The sequence below is a fragment of the Buceros rhinoceros genome, unplaced genomic scaffold, assembly GCF_000710305.1.
Source record: "Buceros rhinoceros silvestris isolate BGI_N320 unplaced genomic scaffold, ASM71030v1 scaffold4460, whole genome shotgun sequence".
Lineage (NCBI taxonomy): Eukaryota > Metazoa > Chordata > Aves > Bucerotiformes > Bucerotidae > Buceros > Buceros rhinoceros.
In genome coordinates, this window is record NW_010388906.1 from 85,378 (window position 1) to 95,347 (window position 9,970).

General features: G+C 41.4%; 1 protein-coding gene across 1 annotated transcript; it reads right to left on the reverse strand.

Annotated features, from left to right (window-relative positions):
* Positions 1-1,398: 1,398 nt before the first annotated feature.
* LOC104489765 (polypeptide N-acetylgalactosaminyltransferase 9-like) lies at positions 1,399-7,456 on the reverse strand (the record flags this gene model as incomplete). Its single annotated transcript, XM_010131969.1, has 3 exons — positions 1,399-1,545; positions 2,246-2,413; positions 7,361-7,456. Coding segments are annotated over 3 exons (411 nt in total), but the record flags the coding sequence as incomplete, so codon positions are not given.
* Between the last annotated feature and the right edge of the window lie 2,514 nt (positions 7,457-9,970).

Below are 9,970 nucleotides of genomic sequence, written 5' to 3' on the forward strand. Positions count from 1 at the left end.
CTGAATCGTCAGCGATGAAAAGCTGTCTGCCACGCACCCGCATCCAAAGGCTGCTGACGGTGACAGTGGCCATCAGCTTTGACAGCCTTTTGGATAAGACCTTGTCGTCGCTCTGGCCACCGGTGCACAGACAGGGCATGGACCACTGGATACATTATTAACTTCAGGTTTACAAAGATGCTGTCAATGGGTCAACTACAGTAAAACACTGATAGTTCAGAGTAACACTATTTTATATATGCTGCCGAGTTCTTGCCCTAATTTGCCCTCTTAACGCTAGGTTTCTGTTTGTTTTTCAAATACTGAAAAGACTTTGTTGGTTTGTTCCAGAAATTTGTCTAGACGGTGCTCACAAAGCCTGTTTGCTCACATTTGACATTTTCACAGGATGAGTAACAAACTGGAAGATTCGAGTTGCTAAATTCCACAGATGGCACCTAAGCCCATCATCTCTTTGCAGAAGTAATGACCATCCAGCTTCCAGGCAGTTTCTGGAACACCACGGCAGCGCACCTGCACGCACAGGATGGGAACCTTGCCCTTACCTGCTCAGGGCTTGTGGCCTCTAGAAATCCATCCATCTACTAGGGCACTTACTGCCTCAGAAGAGTTAAATGTGCAGGTGCTATATTGTGATGCCTTTACAGCCGAGAAATGTAAAATGTGGCAATACAACGGAGCATGTGGCTGTTTTCCCTATTCAACCTTTACCTGTGTCCAGCTAGAAGAGGTCTCTAAAATGCTGCTTTTTCGCAGCTTGAAGGTTGAGAACCACCTGTAAACATTTGCAGAACAGTCTCTTTCTAGAAATAGAGACTCCTAAACAATCAACCTTGAAATTTATCATATATTATATCTGCAGTGTTATTTACAGATCTTCTTGTTTAGTACAATGAACCAGACATGCTGAAAAGGTAGGATTTTCCCAGTTCCTTTTATATGAAGTACAATAAAAAAGGCACATGATTATTCACCGTAGGAGTTGTGCACCAGTCAATAACTTAAAGCTAAAAAGCCACCCATCAGAGAACTCTCTTTATGAGGCAGTATTGGGATCTCTCCTCTGAACTCATCACGGAAACACCTGTCTATTAATTCCTCTAGGAGAGCTGAAGGAACCCACTTTTCTGTTGCGTTCTGATCTTCGTAAGATTTCCAAATCAACGGAAAACTCTTTTTAAACTTCCCAGGTCATCTATGGGAGCAAGGAATAGTCAAATAGGGCGTGTATGTGTCTGCTTTTCTTTCTCTTCTTTTTTCCTTTGAATGCCCAACTATGGAGGACTCTTAAGAGCCAAGTCCTGTTCAAACTAATTCGCTTTAAGACAAATGCCTTGCAAGATGTGGCACACCGAGCGATGGACAATGGCAGGAGAGGCAGCTTCCCGGCCCCAGCAGTCAGTGTCGGCCATGTTTTATCCAGTTTCTAATCATCCATTTTTGCCCCGAGCACCTTTGTACCACTAATCTGAGCCCAAAATTTGCATCCTTTGACATTTCCACTTCTAGACAACGGCCAGTGTCTCTGCTGATGATTGGACCATTCTGGGGAAAAAAAAAAAATATTTAGAAGGAGGAGTAGAAAAAGTGAAAAGACTAGAAAAAACAGTGCTAGACCTGTAAATCCCTGGAAAGCATGAAAGTTCTGTATATACCAAGTGATAAAAGCCCCTAGAAAGTGTTAGACAATACATACAAAATGCTAACACAATTCCTTAATATTTCTAGATTTAGGAATTGCTAGAAAATTCCCCAGAAATCACTAGAAAATAAGTACTCTAGCACTGTAACAAGTACTAGAAATTCCCTACAGACACCAAGATAGAGGAAAACGCAGAAACTGTAAGAATGCCTTCAAAAATGCTAAAAAATATTTGAAAGCTCTAGATCTAAAAAATCCTAGAAAGCAGCTAGAAAATTCCTTGAAAAGTTCTAGAAACAAAAAATCCTAGACACACACACACACAAAATTAGAAGTACATTCTTGACAATCACTACAGAAACTGAAGATATCCCAACAAAGGACAACTAAAAATTCCCAAAAAGCATAGCCCAAAATCCCTAGCAATAAGGAAATTCCTGGCTAGGACGTGATCCATGGAAAACATACCTGACTCTTTCTAGAAGGCATAAGGGGGGACTCCTAGACAACCCTCTAAGGACCTTCTTGTTTTTCATTAAATAACCCCTACACCAGCATTCCTCTCCAGTTTGTCTCTGCAAAGCTCCCTGAGCTCTTCCCTACCTGTGTGAAATCCCAGAACCTCTGTGCTGGCCTCAGAACATCTTCACACTTCTTCAGAGTTGGTGTCCTGCCCTTCCCGTCATCCACGAGGCATTTGGAGTCAGGCAGGAAGGCTGTGGAGCCCAGCGGCCCCAGCTGCAGGACACCTTCCGAGCTGTAGCGGACAAGCTGAGGAAGAAAGGGAAGGGGAGACTTTAATCCCAGCCCCAAGGACCCCAGCGATGGCACACAAAGCCACCCTGCAGCTGCCTTCCCTGCCAGCTTCTGCCCCACGCGCTGGTGAGGAGTCCTTTGTCCTGCTGCTTGTTGGGACCGTCCTGCTCTGGCACACGCTGCTCAAGGGCAAAGCTTGGAAAACTGGTTTTACCAACGCGGGGTCCTAGGACAGAGTATCACCCTCCCTCACACCTCTGCTCTCCACCACTCCCTACCCACTGTTTCACTGCAAAAGGGCAATCAAGAACGTGAAGTAATCAATATGGAAATCATACCCACTCAGCAGGAGCTGATTTAACAAGGACACGATGTCAATTTGCCATGCAGTTTGTTCTTGAGAGCTCCGTTAGAGGCTATTGATAGCAACAAGTCTAATTAGTTTTTGTAAACAAATGTTACTGAAAAAAAATCCCACCATGCAATCAGTATCCAAAAATGGGAGAGGAAAAAAAAATCATGAGGGAAATAACAGCAAATTTGCTAACACATGCTTTAGGCCTTCGTAATAAAGAATCATACTCTGGTATTTCAGTTTTGCGTGAGGCTTAACTGTTCAGCAATTTGGTAAATGCTACTGGCTGTAATTAGAGGCTTCAGGTGAGGGTCATTTATTGTTTTAGAGAGGTTTGTTTAATAAAGTTAAGCAGAAACAATCATTCATGTTAACTTCTGCTGGAGTGTACATTTTTTGGTAACATTTCTTCTATTTTAAGTGATGATTTCACTTACCTTCAGTCATTCACACTAAAATGACCCTCAAGAAAAACATTCCCTATGTCGAAAGCGTAAAAAAATTAGTCTTTTGGAATCTAAACGTGCCAGAATATATTTTGGTGTATTAATATTGGACCAAGGGAAGGTATTTAAGGACATCTTGAATATCTGTAGGTGGCTTTTGTGGACCGGGGCTAATTGTCACAATACAGGTTTGTGATGGAAGGGAACTGATCTAGGAATCCAAAATATCTAAAGTCTCCAGATTACTTGTCAGCATAAGTCAAACAGATCACAAGCGAAATGTTACCAAACTTCCAAGTTTGTTACAGAATCTCATCCACGGCTTCCTGCGCGTTAAGAAACTACCGTTTCATGCGCCCGGCTTTAAGCCATCAGACCTGCTACCTAGTGCGCAGCTCTGGAAAACCACAGCTCTACCCCGCGGAACGTTAAATATCCGCCCTCAAGCACCAGTTCAGGGAAAGCCTTTCATCTCCTCTTACTCCATCTGTTTGCATAGCTGTGAGCTCCAGGAATGACCACATCGAGGTCTCCCTGCTTTCTGCTTCATCTCAATGCCGAGGGAGTTGTCGCTTTCACCGCTGCAGAGCCTCCTCTTTCTCTCGGTGTGGAAAGGGAAGAGAGGAGGGTGGAGCAGGAGGCTGTTCACCGGGCCCTGCTACCCCAGGATGCCCTTTTATTAACTTCTCCTTCACATACCATATAATCAGCTCCACATCGCAGCATCAAGACAGACTCTAAGGCAGTGATCATTTCCACTGAGGCTCTGTAAGTGCTCTCAGATGGTTCAAAACCCCTGTGGAAGACAGACTCTGAGGCAGTGATCATTTCCACTGAGGCTCTTTAAGTGCTCTCAGATGGTTCAAAACCCCTGTGTCCTCTAACTATTCTAAGAAGCTTCCAGAACAACCCACATTCCACTTCTGGGGGGGTTGTGCTGGGTCCTCCCCACAACACACCCCTCCCCCCTTTTATTTTTTTTGAAGTTTTGCAGCAGAAGGGTATTATGCAGTGCTGTGGAGCTAACGGGCTTTACAGGTGATTGTACAAACCACGTGCAGGGGCAAGGCAGTTCAAGACCCCCAATACGCTGCTTTGTTTCTGAATTTTCTCTAGCCTTGGGCTGTTTCCTACTGCTCTCTCTGCAGTATTTGCAAACCTTTTTTCCTGAGAGGGATTAGATTCAAACTGCAGAACTCCTGAACGCAAATAGAAAAATGACACTATTTTGCTGTAAAGTGAGTTTTGAAATCAGCTGAGAATGATGCAAAACCTTCTCTGGATATTCCTAACTGTTGGCTTACACTGACTTCACTCAAGTCAAACTGGTTAAGCTAACTGATGTGAACCCAGGCTAAATGCACTCCAGAGCATCCGTACAAGATCTTGCTCGTGTTTGAATAAAAAAATTTAAAAGCTGATATAGTTGAAAAGATGTGATTTAACATGGTAAAAAATGATCTTGAGAATACGCAGAGGGAAAGGCATTTTGTTTGTGGAGCAGTAACGGGGGGCAGTTTTATTTTTCCCTGGTTATTTCAGGACACCGCCATTCAGGGGTGTGCAGTAGGCCAGGGGAATAGAAGGGGCAGAAGTAGAAGGAAAGAACCTTCTATCAGAGACGAACAATAATCTTATTCCTACCTCAGCTTTCTTTAGACACTTGACTGACGTCTGCTGGTTTCAGTGGAACCATGCATATACTAAACCCACTGGTAATTTCCTTGTCAGAATTGAAGAGCATGAAAACCAAACAAGACTATAGCTGAACAGCGAAAGGCTTTCACACCAGTAGGACACATCAAGCACCGGTAACAACCCACCTGGTGAAAATGAGTTCGTGTTTACATTCCTTTATATTCAGGAGGCGTGTACAACCAACCCAAATCTCAACTCAGGGGGGATATTTTATGCCCTGTGCTTGAGATGAAAAATGTCAGAAACTGAAAGCTAAACATAACAGACAGCTACGCTCAGCCAGGCTGATTAGAAGAGGGGCTTTAAAAATGTTTATTTAATATATTTAAGCGCTTGCTGTCAACACCTTTCATGCTCCGTGCTTGAATATCCTTGATGAGGGTTTGTGCAGCTGTGGTTCTGATACTGAATTAATTTTGTAAATTGTGGTGAGATGATAGAAGTTTTCCAGCTGTGTAATCATTAATTAACTTGGCTGCATCTCAGTGGCTCCAACCCATGCTTGTCTGTGAAATACTCAACTTAGATGAAACATCACCTCTGCCTTCTGCTTGATGTTTCTTACAGAATGAAAACTTTCTTCCCTTTTTCTTTCTTTCTTTTTTTTTTAAAAGGGAAATGGAAAGTGCTGCAGGATGATTTGGTAGATTAACTTCTCGCATTTCCCATGCTTTTATAGTTCTCACACACAGGGGTTGCTTTGGATTATAAGGGTTTGGGAAGACTGAATTTCTCTTTTTATGCATTTATATAGTGCTAGTAAGAAAAGGCCTCTAGCTTGTGGCTGTAATGTAAAGTCTAAAAACTGCTTTTTCAGAAAATTCACGTAGAGAGGATAGCGAAGACCTGTAGGAGAAATGAGCCAGAAGAGATTTAACTGGTTGCTACCCAACTTCAACTTCTTGGGCAGTAAGTACTTTGTGTACTGTTATTTGCACCTGAAAAGAGCTGCCCAGTGTCTAGTCTAGGTCAAAAGGCATCATCTACAAACTGTATTTACATCTTAGGAAAAGGAAAAGGACCTGTTCCTTAATGGAAAAAAAGGTCAGAGCTGGATGGTGAGGGGTGGGTTACTCAGTGCCCCCAAACTGACAAGAGTTAATCAGGAGAAGCTGGGCACATTGTACTTCCTTTCAGGTAAATTTGCAGTGACTGATGCCCTCATCTGTTTTCTTCTTCTGGAAGTTAAAGCATATTCTATGAAACAGGAGTCATGGAGGCAAACGGGTGGTTAAGGACTTAAATTGAAAAATAAATGACAGTCAGAACCATTTATTTTATTATTATTCTCAATGCTAGCACGATGATAGCGGATTAGATGTTGCAAAGGGACTTTCTGGAAGGACTTAAATTTGCAGCTTTCTGGTCGGAATTAGAATGGAGTAAGAGGCTGAACTCTGAGTGTCTTGACATCTCTAACTAGAATTTTCTTGAAAAGCTCATTGACATCTAATTAAGCAACACTGTTTTGTTTACCATACTCAAAGGTTTCTCCTTCCACCTCTACTAGGAAAGTGTCGGTCAAATATTTCATTATGGTCCTGCCAAAGATGGAGATTTTCAGTAGGAATTGCTGTCCATCTCTTTTTGCTCTAATAAAGTGTGACTCTTCACCAGCTTGTAATTAAACACAGTAGGCAATATTTAGATTTTGTGACCCACGCTTTGCCTCTGTGGTGATTTATGAGCCAGGACCTCAAATCCATATATGTATGACTGAACTTCACGTAATTGTTAAACCCATGATAAGGTCAGAGTTTATTTATGCATGAGAATGTTCATTTACATAGTTTTGATTCAGATGGCACTTCAAAAGAAACTGGAATTACAGTTCGAAGAAGCTCAAGTCCTGGATTTAAATAATATCCAATCTGTATTTAAAAAACAAGTAACATCACTAAGAGCATGAAAAGAAGAAATGTCAGTATAAAATATTCAGACATCTGTAAGAAAATAATAATATTCACAGGGACTGACAAAAGCTTCTATTTTAGAAAAGTATTAACCTAAAGGATATTCTTAATGCCCTTTGAAGTTGATGTTAAATACGTGTTTAACTTTTTGCCTGCTTGGGGAAGTACATCAGCAGCTTGCCAAAGTCATTTCTGCATAGGAGCCTACGGGATCAATGCACTGTTAGCTTAAAGAGGTGCTAGTCCTACAGTACGGCAAGTCATAATGAGAAGAGCTGTCTACATTCATTATCTTCAGTGGGTCTCTCTGTTATTACACCAAATTATCGTGATTCTTCCGTTTTCTTAACTGGCATCATCTATGTATAGATTCACATGCTGGAAACCTTGGGAAGGGCACCCAAAAAGGCTGGAGTAAAGCCAGATGTTTTCCTTTGCAACTCGGGCATACACTGCCATACTCTGCTCAAATGCACCAAATGACCTCGTTTCCTCTGAAAATTCTTTAAGTTAAAGGTTTCTCGTTAATTATGGGATTTTAATCGTTTACCTGGGAGGACATTCCATGGCATGGGTAAAGGATTGCTTTGTCATCCTCTTCGGCTCCCTGATCTAAGCAATAGCCACTAGCTTTGCTGTTACGCACCTATAACCGGGTTGGAAAGAAAACAGTTGTGTTAGAAATTAATCTGTACAATCCAAGCCCAATCTAGCTAAATCTTAGCTGCACTACAGCTGTTGAAACAACTACTGCCCAAAACTGTTCTTCTGTGAGAAACACATGCTTGTTCTCCAGATGTGACAGGATGCCAGTGCTGAATTTGCTCCAGGAAGACACTGTTTAGACAGCCTGCTGTCTTTACAGACCTCGGGCCAGAGTCATATTTTCAGCAATTATTCAAGGATCAAAACCCCTTAGAACTCTATGAAGCCCAGGGCAAATTTTGCCCCAAATTACCCTCGTGTAAATATAAATTTTGATCCTATATGTTGAGAATGTGACTTCACCAAATGGCATAGGAACCACCCAGAACGGGTGCTGGATGTGGCATCCTTCTGTTTGCTCCTATTGCTTATATAAAACAAAAAAATAAAGTAAAAAAAAAAATTCTTTTAATTGAGAATAAAGTAAACGGTTGTGTAGAGAAGTGATGTAAAGGGCATTGTTATGAGAGGAAACAGCAATGATGAGCAGTGTCAGAAGGCTTTCAGCGTGTTTAGAGTGTGGGTTCGGAGATTCAGCAAAGTAAAAAAGTTCACCTGCCTCCCCAGACAAGAAGAATTTACAAGTCTATAAGACTGGGCTGGAGCTCTCATGAAAATTCAGGCCTGCCTTTCTCTTCAGGCTAGAAGTATTTCTTGCGTGTTTTGAACACAGAAAACCTTTGTAGGTATCTTAAACCAGAAGGTATTTAGATTTAGACAGACATTTTGAAACAGCCAACAGGTCAGTTTTGGTTTAGACTGTGAGCATTTGTCTGGCCACCCCCATAATACAGAAAGAGCTGTTGCACGAGGCGTCAGAAAAATCATTAAATAATCCTTCACGCCACAGTAAATGAACATAGCAGGGAATCTGATCGGATAAAAGGTCTCACCAACAGTTAAATATCAGAAGGTTTGTTTTATGGCTCGGGTACTATAAAGGCTAAAGGAGATGAAGACGGCTTTATGACACGGCTTTAAAAAATGTGAATTGAGTCACTAGGAAATATAATTTTACTGCTGTTTCAATCTGTGTCACATCTATTCAATACATTTATTTTCCTTTAAACTCACTAAAATCCAGATATCTCTTCCTCCAGGAAAATAACCAGAAGTATTTGATAACCAGTTTGATGTCATTTAGGATGAATCTTCTAGTTTTTTCATTATGAGCACGTAAGGCTGAAAGGTAACTATGCCAGTTTGCACCAGCTGAATAGGCTGTGTGGCTCCATTTTACACATTTTATAGAATTAGATACTTGCATCACTAAACTCCCTGTTTGACTCAAAAACCTTCTGTGCAAGCACTCAAGAGAAACAAACTTCTTTTCAGAGCCCAGCTCGCTGGCCGGCTGATATAACTGACACGACAATGGCAGTTCTGCCAATGCTCTTCGCAGTTAACAGCCTCCTCAGAGCTGACAGTTACTAATAGCTCCTGTTGAATTTACTAAATGTCTGTCTTCGGTTATTGCCAGCGATAGTTATATTAGGATGCAAAGTGATATTACGCAATAAAACTTGCACTTTGTAGCAATATATGAAGACCCTGACTTGTTTTATACAGTCAATCAAACGGAACAGAAAGGAAGAATGTCCCTTCAGTTGTCCGGTGTGGATTTAATTGTAGTTCAAGTAGACAATTAAAACAGAATCTTAAACACATTATGCAGCAGGAGAGCTCCTAGAACTTCGCCTCAGTTCAGTCGTAAGTGACAGCAGTCCTTATATCACAGGCACGGTACAGAAGGCTGTATGACTTCTTTAAGGATTGGGGTCAAGCATATGTAGGAGTTTTCTTTGTTTCACAGAAGAGAAAGAAATGTCCCAGACGTGAGCTGAACTGCAATGTCTACACATTTCTAACACATTTGGATTCAGCATTTTATTGGTGTTAAGTAACCCATCCACTCAGCTATCTCTGAGGAGGCGTTCCAAGGTCTTACCCTACACCGTACCCAAGTGAAAAGGTAAATACCAAATCTGAACACAAAGCAAACTGGTTTTCCCCTAGTGCTTTTTTGTGATAAAATAAAGCCCTGCCGAATCGTGGCCTCCCCTCAGAACCTGAACAAGACTATGTTGCGTTTTATCCTGAACAAGAAGCATTGCAAAAATGAATTAGTAAAGTGAATGTAATCCTTCAAATAGTTTGGCAAAACCCCCCAAAGGGGTGGATCTTTTCTTAAAGATTCTGCAAACTCAACTGTTCTCATTAACTGTAATTAATTATTTTAGCTATCTTGACTGCTGATGTTTTCTTGATCGCATCTGTGGCATGCTATTTGGAAAAACCATTACCTCAAAATTATGTTCTCAGATCTGCTCTATTTTAGAATGAAAGCCAAGGAGGCTGTGTATCATCGTTAGGGAGAGTGATTTCATCTGATATACTCCAATGAGAGGGATGATTCTTCTCCAAGCCACAGTTCTTCCTGTTGAGTAAAAGTGCG